Raw genomic sequence first — 20,040 nt, 5'->3', positions numbered from 1 at the left:
AGTACAGTAAGTATCTTTGTTCAGGCGTAAACCTCTCACAGTCCCGAGTTAAATCCTGCAGGCTTTAATCAATATATCTTTACTGTATAAAATAACCTGCCACTTTATAAGGCACACCGGTTCAGCTGCTTGTTAAAGCATAACTAATCAGCCATTTAGTGCAGACTTTGAAGTGTTTAAGAAAGTGGCATTGTTGGAGGTGCCAGGTGGGCTGGTCTGAGTTTTTCTGAAACTGCTGATCAACTGGGATTTAGCATTTCCAGGGAACATATCCAATGTGCAACAAGGCCCTGTTGATGCCAGAGGTGGCTGGTTAAGGCTGTTAAAGACAGGAGTAACTTGCAACTAGGGCTGCAACAATTATTAACTAGAAAAGCACTCAGAGAGCGCAGACCTCCGCCAAGGCAGCGCAGTGCCTACAAAATAGCGATAAAAAATAGTGATAGCGGATCACGCCCAAAATGTAATCACTTGTTACTTGTCCCATTGCGGACATTTGCTGAAAATTGCATCCAAATCCGTCTGTGACTTTTCGAGTTATGTTGCTAACAGACAAACAAACTCCGGCAAAAACATATACCTCCTTGGCGGAGGTCAATTATTATAATATTAGGTCTCCAGGAAATGAATGTAAGTCAATGTATATGTCCTCTGAGGTCATGGAAACCAGACTGTGCGTGTGCACTTGTTCCCTGGTGATATTGTGGGTTAGGCTGATGTTAGGATTAACCATAACCATGAACTGGTTATGGTTAAAGTTGGTAATAAGGCTAGAAAAGGAGATTTGGAAAACAAATGCGAATGAAATACGGAAGAGAGGAGAGAGGAAAATCAAGAGCTACTGTTAACACCCAGAGAGAACAAATTGTGTGTGTGAAAAAGATGGATTGAGAGAGGAGTGCAGAAAAGGGCAGATTTGGAGGTGTATTAGTGAAAAGCCCTGTGGGGGGAAATGGTTATAAATAGTCCAAAGACACAGAGCCGAGATTGAAAAATAAAAAGAATGAGAAAGAAAATGATGATGCAAGGAAGGTAAAGAAGGGACGGAAGGAAGAGGTGGCGTGGAAGAGTGACCTACCCCAGGACTTCATGGATGACTAGGTTTTCATCCAAACATCCCAACATGCACTGCACTGCCACTCTGGGATGAAATCAGCCTGCAGCAGCCAATCAGCCGTGGCCTTTTATACCAGCTCGCCTCGGGGCAGAGTGTGCACTAGTAAGTAAGTGGCTGTATTTGTGTCTGTGTGCGTGTTTGCATGTGTGTGAAGTCAAGCGTGAGTGTGTGCACACATCTGTGTGTGTGTGTGTGTGTGTGTGTGTGTTTATGGATATAGACGTCCTCACTACACTGCCTCTCTGATTTATCTTCAAACAGACAGCTCGCCCCGTCTCCTCTACCTCCACTCTCCATCTCTCCCTCCATGCCCTCTCCGTCTCGGCTGCGCTCACAACCAATCCATCCATCTTCCAAAATACCTTCCCTCACCCGCCCCATGCCTAAAAACCCCCATCTCTCCCTTCCACCCATTTCGCTCCTCCATCTATCTCTCCCCCATTTTCAACCCCTCCATCTGCATTTACTTCCCGCAGGGCAGACAATTTCCTGAATCCCACTGAAGTGGAAAGATTTCAGATTTAATACATCCCACACTTGTGATGTGTGCAGGCTTCAGAGGAAGGGCTAAGAGGTTCAAAAAAAAAGAAGGAACGAGCAGAAGGTGTGAGGAAAGTTTTAGGAAGAATAGAAGCCAAAGTCGCCATTGTTAGCATCGTTAAATACGGATAATCATGGATTTTTGAACATTTGTTCAACTACAATGACCTTGTAACGACCTAATTTCAGCAACAGGCATTTAGTTAATGGACTGTATTTGTGTTTGCAGAAGTGATGAAATATAGGTTTTTTTGAATGCATCTTGAAGCAGATGAACTGCTGTAGTGTGGACCCTCCATCGTGAAGACATTTACCAGGGTCGTTGAATGCATCTTTTAAATCTGTCCACTGACTAATTGATTTCTGCTGTAGAAACATAATGTTAAGTCTTAAGTGTCGGTTTGGCTGGAACTTTCACACTTTTTCCTCTCCTCCATTAAGGCCACAGTGAAGTTAGTTTGAAAGACGTGGAACAGCCAACTTGTAACTAACTTCTTAGTCAAGTGCCATATGTATTTTCGCATACTGTGTTGTTGAGTGAGTTGTGGAGGAGAGATAATAAGTTTCTGTCGATGTTTGGCCCGTGTGCATCAAGGGAATGTTGAATAGCATTTTTCTGCTTTAAATAACCCATTACATTAAATTAAATTAAATAATAACAGAAGAGCCTTCTTACTGAATGCAAACATGACATTAAATTGGCAATGAATACAACAGAGGATGATGAGAATTAGCTTTCAATGACAATCCGCAATGACGTCGCAGACAGGAAAACGGGGAAGACAAAAAAAGGATGTGACAAGATACGCAGGTGCCAAGCTGGAGCTTTAATGAAGACAGTTTAGTTTTATGTACTTTAACCGTCCTCTAGGCAGCATCTGTCTGCATGTTGTGCCAATCCAACAGCGGAACAATATTTTAGAGGATGAATGAAAACTCTGGCGTACTGATGACGCCAGTAACTGGCCTCATCCTCCATATGAATGTCTAGTTCTTGAGATATTTCAGTCTGGACCAAAGTGATTGACAGACCTATCCTGTCCAATCGATAATACAATATAGCCTAAAATATTCTCATAATATAGTATAAAATATGAAGTATTATATTATATACTATACAATTATATTAGGGCAGCATGTGGAGCTTGGACAAGTGGACAGACAAGAGTGGTGTGTGATGTATCGGGTGCCGTGTAGCAGCTCTTTGCCAAAAACCAGACATCTTTATTTATTGAACGCTTTCCTGACATGAAGAGAATTTCAAATTCAAACAAGTTACATAAAAACGTGGAGAAAAAAAAGAGTTATGGACAACATAGAATATGACAGTGATATTGTCGCATCAGATCGCTCACCCTTAGATTCATTTCGCATTATATATCCATTTATATTGGGAACTGTTTTTGTTCCATATCAAAATAAATGCTTTTATTTTGAAATTATGTGAAATATCATCATAAATATTAACTTTTTTTCCACTTGAACGGCCTCCTACTGACCAAACTAGACCCTCAGTGACCCCTAGGTCATTTGAGACCCCTGCTCTAAGGGATGGTTGTCAAGGTGATGATATAATGGTCCAGCATAACTGTGAAGACTCCGGAGAGAATTGGGCCGAACCAATCGCATCACCACGCATGTTTGTGTTTGTGTGAGGCTTTAGAAAACCCCTCTTTTCTGTGCGTTCTTAAATATGTGTTGTCATGAGTAAGTCCTAATCAATTAACTGCCAGCTGCTGCAAAACCACAAAAACTACTCTTCCACAATAAAACGTCTTTCTTGCAAAGTGTCTGAATAACCTGGCAGCGGCAGCAGAAATGTACTCAGTAATGTCTGTTTTCGTTTTTTTTTTCATGTGATGTTCAGATGAAAACTGGAGCGACTGCCAGATTAAACATCTGCTGAAAGGCATCCAATGTGCATCTAATGTGGAGTGAACGGCAGTCACGAGGACAACAGACAAGATCGTCTCACGCTGAATGAACTCAAACCCAGCAAATTTCTTCATCTATTTGTTGTTTGATTCTAGTTTATTATTATTAGGATTATTATGATGATAAGTATCACGTTTAACTCCACACACACTTATACATACACACAAATTTCTAACGTGACTTGACTCGACTTAAGTCAAAAAATTGAGGACTTGAGACTTCCTTGACTAACGTTGGTAACTTCAGATATTGAGTTGTTACCGTTACAATTTGTTTTTGAACACACAACGCAATGGGCGTCTGCTTGCTGTACAAACCTGGCAACCGAGCGAAACGCCAACGGCGCTACGTGAAATTCCATTCGACACTTCAAATCCCACAGAGGGAAGGTAAGACAGGAAGTCAGTTGGTTGCTATTTTAAACTAACTCTATACTTAGACTTAGCAGGTGAAAAGCTGGTCATGATTAGGGCATGAAACGTGCCATTTTTATTGCCTAATTTATAATTTATATCCCATTTCCATGGTTTAATGTAGGCCTAGTGGCAGTATTCTTTACATTTATTTAGCCTCTGAAGTTTTATTTAATTTCATTTTCATTTTTACTTATTTTATTTTCATTTTATTGATGTTAATATCTTTATATATATATATATATTGTATGGGACCATGAAGCAGTCCTTACATTATGTGAGTTATACAGTGTTTCTGTTACTGACAAAACTCCAGCAATTGACTTTTTAACATATTTAAATGTGGAATATCTGGGAAATTATCTTCTATATTCATACGACATGACTTGGAACTTTCTTGATTTAAAGCAGGAACTCAACTTGCTTGATTCTTGCAAGAATCACTTCAGACTTGATTCTCTCCAACGCCAATGAGGATTTATAGAGTAGTGCTTACTGCCCTCAGCTGGTCACCAAAGGGAACTATTCTACAAGCGAGGATTTTTATTATTTGTGCACATCAACATGGGTATTTATGTTTTCCTTGTCTTTAAATTCCCTGCGTCATAAGTGTAGTTGTGCAAACTAGTTGTGCAGTATGATTTTCTCTGAGAACTCTCTCTAATGAGAGAAATAGATTGAGATAAAGAGGTAAGTGTGACTGGAAAAAAAGGTGAGGAAGGAAAACACACACAAAGGTGACGGCGATATGAAAGCAAGATGATAGACAATGAAAATCAAATTACGAGAGCATGCTGAACAGATTAGCTCTAAAAAGCAGATAATTAATCATCCTTATGCAGCTTGTCAGTGGGTAATATTCTCAACTTGGGACAAATTGGGAGCCAGTGGGGCATTAAAAATGTGTGTGTGTGTGTGTTGTGTCAGCATGCTTCCGTAGTCCCATTATCGTGAGGAGGGTGAAATCAAAGTGCCATCAAAGACGAACGGTGTTGACTTTTCAATCTCGCCAAACACAGCAGCCGATTTCACTTCTCTAATTAGCACCTTGTTAACCACAGCGCAGAAAATAATGTGCAAGATGAGAAGCTGTGGCGGCGGTGTTCGCAGCTGACAGCTCTCGTGTTTTTTAGCGAGTGAAATCACTCTTTGACGCACCATGTTTGCATCATATTCACACACACACACACACACACATATACACTATAGTGTTAAGTCTGCTGTATAAATGTGGTCCACTGTCGCTGCATGGTGCTTGAACTATGACCTTCTGCAACACCGGTGACTAATGAAACAGATGTGTACCAATTTGAGCTGCCTTGGCGGAGGTCTGCGCTCTACGAGTGCTTTTCTAGTTCTACTTTTAAAATCATTCAGGGGGATACATTTAGAGAAGATATCAAAGAAATGAAATATGTCAAAGTTTGACTCAGTGGGGATCCGTGTGTGCAGCTCTTATTGGTATGCTTCATGGTGCTGTACTGTATGTAGCTTGTGCTGTGGGGCTGTCTAAGTGCACCAGGAGTGATTATAATTCTGACCTTTCGCTCTGTTCTTTTTCATCACTTCTCCCGGAGCTCACAGCACACCCAACACTGCTTCACTCTGTGCATAAAGACATTTATTTACCATTTTTATATAGTATTTTTTACAATACTACTACTACTAGTAGTAGTAATTTGTTTCGGCCACAGGTATTCATAAATAAATGCAGATACATAAAATAAATAGACTGAAAAGGTGTAGGCTGAAGCTCAAGCTTATTTTGTCTGCCCTAAGTACGTTATGTGATTTATAAAACAAAAACCGTTATAATCAAAACAAGAAAAATACATTTATCTCCAGACAAAACGTTACTCTGTCTTCATATTTGTATTCATAGTCAAAACTGTTTTCGAAAAGTGAAGTACATGATTGTTAATTCCACAACACAGTTTTTCATATCATTTTTTTTAAAATTTTAAACATACATTTCAAGGTGTGCAGGTCCATTAAGTCATATTTTTTAATACAACTACTACCACTACTACTACCCTTGGTAAACAACGTGTTTCCTGTACCAAAATCCCATAATAATATAACGAAAAAACTCGATCAAGATCAACTGTTGTATAAACATGGTCAAATCAAATGACCCTCATACCTGATGTGGTGCGTTCACGGTCTTCTTGTTGACAGCTGAATGACCTCAGGCTTGACAGACTGTGGAGTGGAGCCTTGAGTGGAGTGGGATTAATCTTTGAAAACACAAAACAGACAAACATGACTGAGATTAGGAATTCATAAACTCTCAAGTAAGAGTCTAATCAACATGACATGTGTGTGAGCGTTTAATTTCGCGCATGCGCATACGCCACTGGAGGAAACTGAAGTGAAGTGGGTCGAGACTTACCACGAAATCTGAGATTATAACTCTACCACCCCCTGCGCTTCAATTCTGAGGATGTTCATTTTCACTCTGCGGACCCCGTGTTTTATATTCAAGGGTTTTATAAACAGCTTGTGATTTTTTTCTGGAAGCAAGACTCTCCACAGCCCCACCACTGACACGGTAACTTGGGACAGTGCAGCGCTAGCTCCGCTAACTCTAGGTAGCGGAAAGTGCTATCTGTTTACATAGCTTTAATTTGTCAGCACATTTAAACTACACAACCGCCGCTTAACAACAAGCGTTTTCCACTGTGGTGCGAAAGTGCCTTACTGCGCACTTTCAAGTCATGTAGTTAACACTTTGTTGTGCCACAGAACTGTAAATAACCTGCTAACCTCGTAGTAGCATGCTATGTTAGCAAGGGTGCTAGCGTCACTCATTGTTGCTAGCAGATGTTTTTAGGAGCAGGTAGCCAACCAATCCAACATCTGGTACTTCCGCTCTGGTTTTTCAAAGGAAAGTAGATCGAAGCAAAATAAATTCACCAGCATCTTAAACCAGAGTGAAGTCCCTGTATGTTTATTCTAGGACTGCAACTAACTTGTTTTCATAATTGATGAATCTGTCAATTATTTTCTCAGTTAATTGAGTACATGTTTGGCCCGAGAAATGTTGATCGTGTTTCCCAAACCTGTAAATAACTATGTTCTCAAATGCTTTAGATTGATTTTTTTTAAACGCACTCAAACCGATCAGCTATATTTGTCAGTATAGTTGTTGTTTACTGTAGTAATCGAATAATCACTGCAGCCCTAAAATATAAATCAGAGTCAGTTCTATAGGAAAATAAATAGTTTTAATTAGAAGTTGGACCTACTGCACCTGTTCTGTTTTTCTCGTTAATTCATCAGTCAAAATCAGTTATTCAACAATTGCTGTTTAATTTTGTTGTAGGTCACATTAGTTTGTCTGTGAGCATCTTAACTTGTAAAGTAAAGGACTGGTTTTGATGATATTTTAATTTTCTTATCAAATGACAACTGCTTCACACTTTGCATAATACTGCATTAATCAGTAACATTATCTGTCTTAAAACAACATAGTTGTTAATATTTTGTCCACTGAAGGACTTTGTTTGGGTCGGGTTTTTTTTTTTTACACGTTTTAATTTTAAGGCAGTAAGTGTGGACTTCCGGTGAGTGGTGTACGTCAGCAGTCACTTGACACACTAGACTGCAGTCAGAGTGGCGCCGCTAACGAGCGAGCAAGACACAACAACTTCAAATGTGTTTTTCCTCCAGGATAAACAGTTCCGTGCTTTTCTAAACCTGACTGAAAATGAAAAAACTCGAGGTCTGTCATGTCACGAGTTTGTTGTTGAGACATTTTATTTTTATTCTTACACAGCTGATAATAAACTTCGTGCATTTCTACCCGACTCCAAACAAACAGTGGAAGAAGAATTAACTTTTCTAACTGTGAATGAAAAAATCCCAGTTGAGTTGTATGTTATTATATTGAGTTTTATTATTATTACTGAATTATTAACGTGTTGGTAATATTTTACTTTTGTGGAAGTAATTCTTAACTATTTTGCTTCTAATATAGCAAAGAGTCCATAATCTCACAGAAATCGAGATCACAGAATAATGGGTTTGTTTTCGCGAGATAACGGTCCGTTATCTCATGTTTGAGGTCCCAATCTGTGTGATCATGAACCTGACACTATTCAGTTTCTCCACATTGATCACGCTATCATGAGAAAACTAGCCTTATTATGCCAAGATAACGCACTCATTTATCACGTTATCACAAGGTAACAAATTAATTATTCCGTGATCTCGAGATAACAGACTGAAAAAAGTAAATGTATCAAAGTTAAAGCAGTTTATTTTGTCTGATTCGTATTTCAAGCGTGTTGCTATATGATATTATTGTCCAGTTCTAATTGAAATATCTTTCACTTATTATAATGGTTCCTTTTTTGTTTGTCAGCAGAATTACACAAACATGCTTCAACGATCTGAGCTACAGATTTATTTTTAAAAGAAAAAAAAGCTCTCTGAAATTTCATGGTATCATCTCTTTTCAGGTTTTCCCAGAGTCTCAGTGATCTGTCTGATGAACGCGTTTACCGACACTGCGGAGATCATCTCCAGCTTCCCGATGATGTGAAACCTTCTAAGCAGCGTTACATACTCCCAGAGAGTGCAGCCGGGATCAAACAAACATCAAGATGTCCATCACCAACACACCTACCAGCAACGACGCTTGCCTGAGCATCGTGCACAGCCTGATGTGTCACAGGCAGGGCGGCGAGAGCGAGACGTTCTCCAAGCGTGCCATCGAGAGCCTGGTGAAAAAGCTGAAGGAGAAAAAAGACGAACTTGACTCTCTCATCACAGCAATCACCACCAATGGGGCCCATCCCAGCAAGTGTGTGACCATTCAGAGGACGCTCGATGGACGGCTGCAGGTAGAACAAATCAATAAATATTAATTACTTTCGATAAGTTAAGGTAAATAATCTGTTTACTTTCTAGTAGGGCTTCAACACTTACATTTCTGGGTTTTTTTGCTCCATGGACAAAACAAGACATTTGAGATCATCAATTTGAGATTTGGGACACACAATTATTGAAAATATTTGTTAATTGCAGCCCTACTTTGTAGTCTTTTTTTTTTTTTTTTACCTCAGTGCAAAGGTTTTGTTTCCGTTTTTTAGTAAAATATTGAATACAAGTATAATATTATATGTTGCAGTCTCTGAGCAAGGTGCCCAATCTCCATTGGCATCATCCCCACATATATCACTATAATATTTAGGAATAGATATGACAATTAGATTAATAATTAATCTGCATATATATTTATTTATATGTACCCTGGTTTACATGAACTGTTACTGTCTCTGTATTGTTGTGCACAGGTGGCCGGGCGTAAAGGGTTCCCGCATGTAATCTATGCCCGGCTGTGGCGCTGGCCAGACCTGCATAAGAATGAACTGAAGCACATCAAATACTGCCAGTTTGCCTTTGACCTCAAGTGTGACAGTGTGTGCGTCAACCCCTATCACTATGAGAGGGTGGTGTCTCCTAGCATAGGTGAGTTCTCAGTTAAGCACCTTTCACATTTAAATTGGTGGGTATACGTGAGATTTTTTTTTTTACCCAATTAGCACCATTCACATTGCCAGTGGTTACAACTTTGTATCTGGTGACGGATGTAAAACGAATTGCAGAGTCAATTGGTCAGGGACTGAATGCAGATTAAACATATTCCCACTTGTCAATAACGCAGTGATTATTAATGTACGTGCCTGCAGATTTGATTTGTTCGACCCAGCTGAGACATGCACTAAAAATATTTATAATAAGAAGTTTGAATTTGCTTATGAACTTTCCCATGCCCTTCTTTCTTTCTTTCCTCGGCCCACAGACTTATCAGGACTGACCCTGACCACTCCTCAGTCCAGTTCAGGCCTGATTGTTAAGGATGAGTATGATTTCGATGGACCGCCGAGTCTGCCCTCTGTCGATGGAGGGCACTCCCTGCAGACTATCCAGCACCCGCCGGGATCCAGCAGCCGATCGGTCCCTGCTGAAGCATTTTCTAATCCAAACCTTCTTCCGCCTGCCGAGGCCTCCACCTCTGCCGCAACATCGTCCTTTCCGGCCCTTGCTGCGGGATCAAGCAGTAAGATACAGCTGTATAAATATTCCTGTTTTATATTTCTTTTCAGTTCCTAAAGAGCTTTTTCAATCATTGATACAGACCTCAGTGTTTCATTTATTTACCCTCAGGTGCCTCATCCAACTGGCCCAGGAACAACAATTTCACACCCAACATACCCCACCACACTAATGGTCACCTACAGCACCACCCTCCCATGCCACATCCGACACACTACTGTAAGTGCACTTCTTTTTGCTACAGCTGCAAGTTAGTCTACTAAAAAAATACGATATTTCTGCGTTTGATGCAGGTGATCGCTGCCATTAATCTGTTTGTTTCTCTCAGGGCCAGTGCACAATGAGCTCGCCTTTCAGCCTCCCATATCCAATCATCCAGGTGAGAAACTCGCAGTCCTCTAACACATAAATCACAAATGGAACAAAACTATGTTATTCTCTTAGGTTAGCTAAAACCAGTGTTGACCCCATCAACTGCATCTAAAATCTGGGTCTGGGTTAAATATACAGCTGCATGTTTAGTCAAGAACATCCTTATTTTAAAGCATGTAGGTTAATCGGTTAAATTATCCTCTCTGTTGATCAAAAATAATGCAAGTCTCACAACTTCCTTTTGCATTGTTTACATTTAAGAGCTACATTAATTTGTTTATGTCTCAACCCATTGCCATTTAAAAAGGCAGTTGCTTCTTCATTTGTTTGAGTAAGTATAATGAACTGTTTAATATTTTATCTGTCTAATGTTTCAAATGTGTGTGTCATGTTCTGATGATGTGGGTTTTAAAATAACAAAATCACTGTAAAGAGTGGATTTAATCTGAATCAATCTAATCTAAATATCTAATTGCGATTATTTTGACTGAAATAACAACATTTTATAAAAATTTAAATTCATTAGTTGGCCCTATTCTTAACCTCAACAGCAACTGAGCTACACATCAACCTGTGTGTAAAACGCCTGCACTTCCTCGCCCCCAAGTGGTGGGAATCTCACAATACCAAAATAAAACTAACTTTAAACTTTGGTTTTAACGAAGTAACTGCAATAACTGCAGCAGTCAAGTCTTATTAACTTATGTAGCATATTAAATAAACAACAGGAGTAGACCAAACAACCAAAAGATTTTTAATATAAGTATTAAAAACACTTAAAATAGTCTAATTTCACGTGCTTCCCTCTGTTTCAGCTCCTGACTACTGGTGTTCAATTGCCTATTTTGAGATGGATGTTCAAGTTGGCGAGACGTTTAAAGTGCCCTCTTCTTGCCCCATTGTCACGGTGGACGGTTATGTCGACCCGTCGGGAGGAGACCGGTTCTGTTTGGGCCAACTAAGTAACGTACATCGCACCGAAGCCATCGAGAGAGCTCGGTAGGTGTTACTTTACACACTGTTTCCTACTATTTTTCAAAAAAATGCTCTTCTGTAGTTTGATTCCACTGGTGCTGATGCAGAATTTGTTGGCTTCTCTCAGGCTTCACATTGGTAAAGGAGTCCAGCTGGAGTGTAAAGGTGAAGGAGATGTGTGGGTGCGATGCCTCAGTGACCACGCAGTGTTTGTCCAGAGTTACTACCTGGACAGAGAAGCGGGCCGAGCCCCCGGAGACGCTGTTCACAAAATCTACCCCAGTGCTTACATTAAGGTTGGTTTCAGTACTCGTATCAAGTTTTTCTCTGTGATGAAATCACTGCACCGTAAAAATGAGGATATCACTCAAGGTTAATTTGTCTCTGCGGACATTCCTTTCCATCCCATCTCTAATGGCCTAACTCGGAACTGAAACGCTTCCCGTTCACTTTGAATAGAGCAGTGCATTGTGGGTCTGTTGCTTTGCTTTACTGATGTTGGGGCGTGTCAAAAGTTGAGAAATGTTCAGCTTTTCAAGGAGCTTAAGTGTAAGTGATGGCTAATCAAATCACATTCATTGCATTTAACTCTTACATCACATGGCCCTAATGCAACTCTAGGGCAAGATTGTTGTCCACGCTACAGATGGGTGTTTTTTTTTTGTCAGACAAAGAGCACTCAACAATGGCAGACATTGCAAACATCACTTTAGCAACAGTGGCAACTGCAGCAGCAATCATAAAGTAATGCACACATGTGAGTGCAGCATTATACTTTATACCCTTCCTGTTAGATTTCCAATCCTGTGGCTTATCGGGACTAACCGTCTTCCTACATCCTTTCACAGCCTGCTTTGGCTGAGTTACTCCCCTGATTCACAGCCTCTGATGGTATATTTACCTTTCTCCTGTGCAGGGAGGAGGCTCATCGCTGCACAGTGTTCCATATTTAACATCTCGTTTCTCCTGCCAGGTGTTCGACCTTCGACAGTGCCACAGACAGATGCAGCAGCAGGCTGCTACGGCTCAAGCGGCAGCAGCAGCTCAAGCGGCAGCTGTGGCTGGAAGTATACCTGGTCCTGGATCAGTGGGAGGGATCGCTCCAGCTATTAGTAAGACACAAATACGCAACAGTTTGACAGTGGTTCCAGGTGTTGGATGTCATGAAGTCTGTTTCACATTTACCTGACTGACTCGTTCTCCTCCTCACACCCGCTCAGGTCTGTCGGCAGCAGCCGGTATTGGGGTCGACGACCTGCGGAGGCTGTGCATCCTCAGGATGAGTTTTGTGAAAGGCTGGGGGCCCGACTACCCCCGCACGAGCATCAAAGAGACGCCGTGTTGGATCGAGATCCACCTGCACCGAGCTCTGCAGTTGCTGGACGAGGTTTTGCACACGATGCCCATAGCAGACCCACAGCCTCTGGACTGAGAGCTTGAGAACTGCAACGTCACACAATCCGACAGTACAGTGTTCCTCTGAGAACTGTTAACCGTGAAGCTGTGATACTTCACAAGACTGTCACACATAAAAAAATACTTTAAGGTTATACTGTGCTCTTTTTAACACTATATCCAGTTACGCCAAAGCCATCTATTAAAGATTATGTCAGTCCATGTCTTTAATAGGTGGTTTTGTTTTGAATTTTTGAATGAATATGTTGAAAATGACGATTATGAAGCACCACAGCATGCACATAGAAGACCTGCACATACCGTGAAAGTGGAATATCAACTCAGATGTTCACACGCAACAACTACTGACAGGCATTATGAGATTCACTGAATGTCTCTAGAACATGACAGTCCACACACACACACACTCTTATATCTGTGCTGCTGCTGCTGCTGCTTACAGACTGATTAGTTCCTGAAAGGACAAGCAAGTTCATTCAACGGTCAGGCTGAATAGAAACGCAGCAGCAACGTGAAGTGCAAGGAAATCTGCTCGACTTTGATATCACACCAGACGTTCACCATCATCTATGAGTATCTGGACTTTTTTAGGTCAGTTATTTGACCTTTGAAATGATGGTTACAGGTCTTTGTCTGCAGGGTGTCTATTATACAGATGTACAATGCAGGTTTTTTGGGGGGTGTCCCGAGGGTAAATTAACAGCTGGTGATGCAATGATTCACTGTGATTTAAAGAAAAAAAACACGCACTAGATGATTTTGTTGGACCGCCTAAACACTGATAATGGCACACACTCTTGTCAGTGCATGTCACAACATTGATTTTCAATCCATAGTTTAATTTTTTAAAGTCTTTGTACCATACGCTTTGTTGATCCTGCATAAATGGACATTTAGAAATGGAAGTTATGGCAGTGAATTTTTGAGTAAAGTTAAGCTCCAGGGGACGGCACTCTTCTTTTTTGTTTGCGTCTGTGGTGCAGGTCACGGACGATATCGCTCTTGGTGTATACGCACAGGCACATGGATTCTTATGACGGTTCTCATTTGTGTTGCATGGCTACATATTGGATACACGGTAATGTGCAAAAGTCTTGTACCGTTAGATTTGTTGTTTAAGCGGTTTGGTAAAATCACTATTGGAACACACCCAGAAAATACCCTAACAAGGCAATCGGAGATGGCAGACTTCACCCCATTCACGCAACTAGCCTCTGGTGGCCTCTGTTGGTCATATTGGTGTGTGTGGAGAAACATACAGACACACAGAGCCACTAAAAACAATACCATACTGCGTTGGTCCTATTCTTACATATCAACAAATATCTCCTGTGACTCGGGTCCATTATACCAGGTTTATTCGACACACGCTTGAGCATCACATGCATGTTGTCTGAGACTCATTGACCGTTTTTTTCACATATAAGACCCAACATTCAGTCGCATCATTCCAATCCAAATGCCAATTATCACAGAATTTCACAGACATAAAAACAGGTGGTGCCCTGGGACCTTTGCACAGTGCTGTGTTTATAAATCTGATCCAGGTCCGTTTGTTATTGGTCAGTTTTCACCACGTGTGTCACGTGTGCTCGGTGCTTCCTTTGCCGTCTCCTAAGTCCTCTCTAAACTTTCCCCAATGAGAGCAGAGAATAAAAAACGGTCGTGATGCTCATGGTTCAGTGAGGTTGAACGAGGATTTAATCGCAGTATGAGGAAAAAGGGTTAATCAAACTGTAAACATGGGTCTGGTCAGCTGCTCCACCCATGTCTATTTCTAGAGTTCAGTTGTTAATGGTCATTATTTTGTTTATTTGTACTCATTTGGATTGTGTTGTTGTCGTGTAAGGCAAGCCGTCTCTACACACTTGATCCAGGTCTTGTGATGGTTAACTGACAGCAAACAAAACACAGCATTTAAGTAATAATGATGTATTTTACTGGTTTTGTTACTTTTATTAACTGCATTATATTCTCTCTTTTTTTTTTTAGCACTTTATATGTTTCTTGATTTTAATCAAAACAAAGGGGTGGGGGGTGATTGTCCTGAGATTGGAATAATAAGGGAGTGAACTGGTTGATGTATAGTTTTTTTTATATATAGAGAGAGAGAGAGAGAGCACAGAGGCAACATTACGATGCATTTAATTTGAAAATGTCTAACACTAAGACACTACAAGTATTTACACACATGTAGGGATTCTTTCTTCTTTTTCTTGTTGATTTGCTGTTTTTTTATTTTCAAACCATGTAAATAACTTTGTTTTTGAAACGCATGTCCCATCTCTGCATGAACATTAACACCAAATAGTCCGTTCAGTCCATTCTGCTCTCATTTGAAATGAGCTACCTCTCTTAGCCTGCATTATAAATAATGGGGAAGTGGACAAAGAGGAGAGGAAGAGCCCCTGTTTCCATTTTATCATTAAACGCATAAAGGAAACGTTTTATAGTCATGATTACATACACTTTTAGCTCATTAAAAAACACAATTTGTCTCCATAACGTGGAGCCTTTGATCGTAAACATGACTTCTGTCAGACTGCATTTAAAGACATTTAAAGAAAGTGATTCCGCCGACGTTGAGACTCAAAACAACTAATACTTGAAACAATACTTGATGTGTTTCTCACCAAACCGCCATACAGTATGTTCACGTAATGTATTCATGTAACGCAACTATTTCTTTTTTTTTTTTTTTTCTGTTTTGGTGGGTTACTTCAACTCCTCTGTCGCATCTTTTGTTTCACTGTAATTTAGATTGTTAGAAAAAAAAAACAGTTTACATCAGGGATTCAGAATTATGCATGTGACTGATCAAGCGGCAGGAAAACGACAAAGATATTTTCTGTTCTGTTACTGAGAGAACGGTAACTGGTGTTTTTTATATAACCTGCAGTTATTATTATTATTAGGAGTTTTAAGGACACAGACAGATTGCAGATATATACGGTTGTACCTGTTTTTCTTATGTGAGAGTCGATGATTAAACATGGCCTGATATTCTCTAAGTGGTGTTCGTGTTCTCAACAGGGTCACAGGATTACATAGACATAATCTGTTCAAAAAAGTAATGTATCGTTTTATTTTTTTAAATGAAAAAATGAGATGTCTCCGCTGCGCCGACACACCTGATTCAAATCAGCAGCTCGTTAACGAGCTCTGCAGAAGTCTGATAACGACCTATTCAGGTGTGTTGGAGCAGAGGAGATTTAGAAAACAGTGAAACTCTTAATGTATATATCAGGCTCTGGGTCAACTCTACAGAGGATAAACTAAACATCTTTTGAGTTTTGACGCCGACTGAAGGCTCCAAAGTTTCTTCTCCACACTTTGAAGGTAAGAGTGAGCTGTGAAAACATTTTTCACAAAAAAACATCTGCCTGTTTGTGTTGAAACGTACAGTACTTTTAAAAGTAATTAAAAAGTCCTGCATTTAAAACCCCTACATCCAAGTATTTAACCCTGAATTAACCAAAAAATGGTTTTACTCCCATCTAACTCTGCTAAAAAGCCCTAAAATGTCCAGATATGATTCAGTTTAAAACAGTGCAGATACTATTCAAAGCAACTTCCTTCAAGGGGGTATAATTTAAGAGGGAAACTATATTTAAAAATGCAGTGAGTGCCAGGACAACTTTAAAAAGTATGTGTATTTCAATCTCAGGGGTAAAATTGTGGAACAGTCTATTGCAGGGGTGTCAAACAATCTCAAATGACCTGAGGGCCAAAGACGAGCATCTAGTCTGCTGAAGAGGGGGTCGGCTTAGAGGGGAAAAAAACAATGAGCTTAAAATTATCACACAATATTGTGTCACGATATATGTCCAGATATTCGTGATCATATTCTGCTGAACTTCAAACTAACAGTGCTTGTTTTGAAATGCAATGATGCATATTTCACAATATTAACATATATATTATGCTTGTTATTATTATTATTAGTATTAGTATTAATAATAATAGCAAAGGAATATGCATGTCTATATATACGTACATATATAGACATACATAAAATTTATATTTATTAAATTCTGCCTATTTTCTTTGGTGGGACATGTATTCATTATGACAGGATACTGAGCCACTTTGACACCTGTGGTCTAATGGATGACTTAACGCAGAGAAAAAACATATCTGTTTAAAATAATATAGAAAATACACATTTTAAGTAAATATAACGATGAAGAACAGCATTTTAAAGTACAGACATATTGTGTTGTACTGAGAATACTGAAAATATGTAAGTATTTGGTGATGGGAATACAGCCGTGTAGAAATTGAGTTGTGTGCAATAGGAATAAGGGGAGGTACATATAAGTATATACTTCTGCTTGGTCTGTGTCGGAAATAAAACCATTTATCACATTTTTCACCTCATTAATAAGGAAGTGAAAAGAAACTAACTTTGAGCCCAATAATTACAACACTCAATTACAAAAGGTATTTCTGACATTACAGGGAATTTCTCTTGTGGAACCAGGATCCTTATTACTCACTTTAGTTTAAGAAATTTAGTAGAAAACAAAATGGCTGCAGGACCGTAAAGGATAATTTGCAGATTACTCACAGAACGTCCTGCGGGGGCCCTCGCATGCTCACGGGTGAGTGGATGTTCTCATACTGCATATTACAACATGAGGATATTGAACATGTTTAGAAAATGATGAATCACAGTAGGTCCAGGTGGCTTTAAATGAAACAGTCTTTAATAAGTAACTTTAATATCAGAAAAATAAAACTCTTAAATTCTCTTTACAGCAAATATATAATATCAGTGCTTTGGCCACAATAACTTAAAAGGCCATTATAAAATATAGTCTGCTTTTTAACTCCTGACTCAATTTGAAGAATTAATATGCCATAAGACTCCCCCCACATGTACAAAACAAAAGAGTAGTAAAATTAGCAAATACCTTTTTGAACTGTTGATACAGCTTAACAATATGTATATTTTTTTATATATATAGAGAGATAAACTAAGATACATGTTACAGTATACCGTTCATTATTTGATGGCGTACGAACATGACAGGCAGCTTGAGTCCTTGGCCTTTTTACAGTTGCAGTTATGATGTTTTTTTACATTTGGAGATACATTATAAAGACATGCTCGTGATGCACATTCCATGTTCCACTAGGGTTGAACTGCAGCTATCAATACTATGATCATCAATACTGTGAACTAATGACTAAAACTACAAAGCGGATAGCGTTAACACTCTCCTGCGACGATCTCCCGAGTCTCTAACTCTAAGTCTCTTTACGCTTTAAATCACTCCGATAAAAGTAAAAAATAAAAATCTTCTTGTAAACATTTTAATATAGATATATTTATATGTATATATATGAAATGTAACAAAATAAAAATAAGTTCTGTATATTCGTCATCAGTCATGAACAGCAATATATATATATATATATATATAATACATACACAAAAATGTCAATAGATTTGTGTTGAAGTGAGGGCCTGACAGTATATTGCATTCCCTCGGAGAGAGCAAGAGAAAGAAAGGACCGTTGGTAGATCTGAGGGGAATTAAAATATTTAAAAAAATAAAAATAAAAAAAGGACGGACAGAAAACCCCGGGGAGCAGAAGGAAATGGGTTTTTTGCACTTTTCGGAACTCATTTAGTTCCATTTCCCCCCGCAAGAAACCTCGATCACAGACGCGTGGAGATGTTTCCGAGCAAAAGACACGACTCCCAAAAATGACTGTTAACAGCTGGAATGGTCGAGGGGACTCCACTTCAAAGTCCACGCGGTAAAGCATTAGTATTGATGTAACGTAGTGTCGGCACAGTCCGAGATGAAATCGTTCCAGCTGCTTAACCCTTTTCAAAAAAAATAATAATAAAAAATAAATCTGGTTTTTAAAGCTAAGATATGAGATGATTTGTACCTTTTTCTTCATTCGTCAGGAAGAGGAGTGGACAGATGTGCATATTAATTAAAAGGGATGGAGGAAACTCAACGAGTCGATAGTTTGATAAGGAGTGGGGGAGGCTGTGCTTTGAAGGACCCAAGAAAAGAGCTGATGAAAGGTTAAGCAGGAAGTGTGTACCATTTTGGAAACACCTCATCATCAGCACATTAAAGCAGGAGATGAAGGTTATATAAAAGACTACAAAAAGAAAATGGGAGGGTCAGTCGAAAAAAGGTGTATGTACGTCCAAGGAATAGAATCCAAGGAGTATAACTTACCGAGTACTTCCTCCAGGATTTGAAACACTGAGATGATTTTTGCATAGGCCCTGGTAGACGAAACAAAATTAGAATTAAAAGGAAAAGGGAGTGGCATGTGTCATCTCAATTTTGCATCCCAATGGAATTAAGTTTGCCGGCCATTTGCCAACAAGGACACAAAATGGCCGCGGCGAGACGGCCACAGGGTGGAGCAGCCCGAGGAGATCGACATTCAAGCGACAGAAAACGGGAGGCAATCGAGATGGCTTTAGTCTGTACAGTACAGGGAATCGTTCCAGATTACATCTGTCGTCTTCATAGTGTTTTCTTTCAAACAATATCAGCTCCTTTGGCTCCCAGGTAAGGATCAAGTATTTTTGTTTTAAAAAGGAACTGCAATTCAGGGGAAGGAGGAATGTTAACCAAAAGAAGCTGTGCATATATTTCTGGCTGAAAACCAGCTTGTGGTTTCCTAAACCAGGATCAATATATATATAAAAAAAAAAATATATATATATATATATATATATATATATATATATGTATATATATATATATATATATATATATATATATATATATATATATATATATATATATATATATATATGTATATATATATATATATATATATTTAAAAAAATAATAAGATGGGGGATAAATGGGAGTGTTCATTCTTTAAAAAAAGAAGCTGTATATAATACTCATGAAATGTTCTACAGAACAGGAACAGAATCTTTGATTCACATCGATGAATGTAAGAGGGTGAACGTTAAGACTGTCAGCTCGTGTTCCTTATTGGACTTTAGTGTTGTCACTTAATTACAGGCTTTCAGAAAAGGCCACACGTTTGATTTATGTTTTTTAAGACGGAGCAACGCTGTGTAATCGCCGGACCAGTACGTTTCTTTATGTTTACTTAGAATTAGGCACAAGTTAACCGTAAACATTTAGAAAGAGAAAGCAACGCGGTGGTAACTGAAGTGGCGCAACGTCCTGTTACTCAACAAAAAAAGGA

General features: G+C 39.2%; 1 protein-coding gene across 1 annotated transcript; it reads left to right on the top strand.

The window, feature by feature from the left end:
• Positions 1-6,405: 6,405 nt before the first annotated feature.
• LOC310939628 (mothers against decapentaplegic homolog 4-like) lies at positions 6,406-12,900 on the top strand. The gene is made up of 10 exons (XM_083904433.1): positions 6,406-6,556; positions 8,469-8,852; positions 9,306-9,480; positions 9,815-10,072; positions 10,180-10,287; positions 10,397-10,447; positions 11,256-11,439; positions 11,543-11,711; positions 12,389-12,527; positions 12,636-12,900. The coding sequence occupies exons 2-10, from the start codon at positions 8,613-8,615 to the stop codon at positions 12,845-12,847; spliced, it is 1,536 nt and encodes a 511-aa protein (XP_083760559.1). The 5' UTR covers positions 6,406-6,556; positions 8,469-8,612; the 3' UTR covers positions 12,848-12,900.
• Positions 12,901-20,040: the final 7,140 nt, after the last annotated feature.

This window comes from Microchirus variegatus (assembly GCF_963457635.1).
Source record: "Microchirus variegatus genome assembly, chromosome: 18".
NCBI classification, from domain to species: Eukaryota; Metazoa; Chordata; class Actinopteri; order Pleuronectiformes; family Soleidae; genus Microchirus; species Microchirus variegatus.
Note: the sequence above shows the minus strand (reverse complement) of the source record. Positions and strands in the feature narration are given on the sequence as shown.

What these genes read in the sequence shown, in the direction of transcription:
- LOC310939628 (XM_083904433.1), top strand. Translation starts at nt 8,613, where the DNA reads ATGTCCATCACCAACACACCTACCAGCAACGACGCTTGCCTGAGCATC. An exon ending in CCTTGCTGCGGGATCAAGCA is followed by an intron (nt 10,073 to 10,179) that starts GTAAGATACAGC and finishes ATTTACCCTCAG; the next exon opens with GTGCCTCATCCAACTGGCCC. An exon ending in GCCACATCCGACACACTACT is followed by an intron (nt 10,288 to 10,396) that starts GTAAGTGCACTT and finishes TGTTTCTCTCAG; the next exon opens with GGCCAGTGCACAATGAGCTC.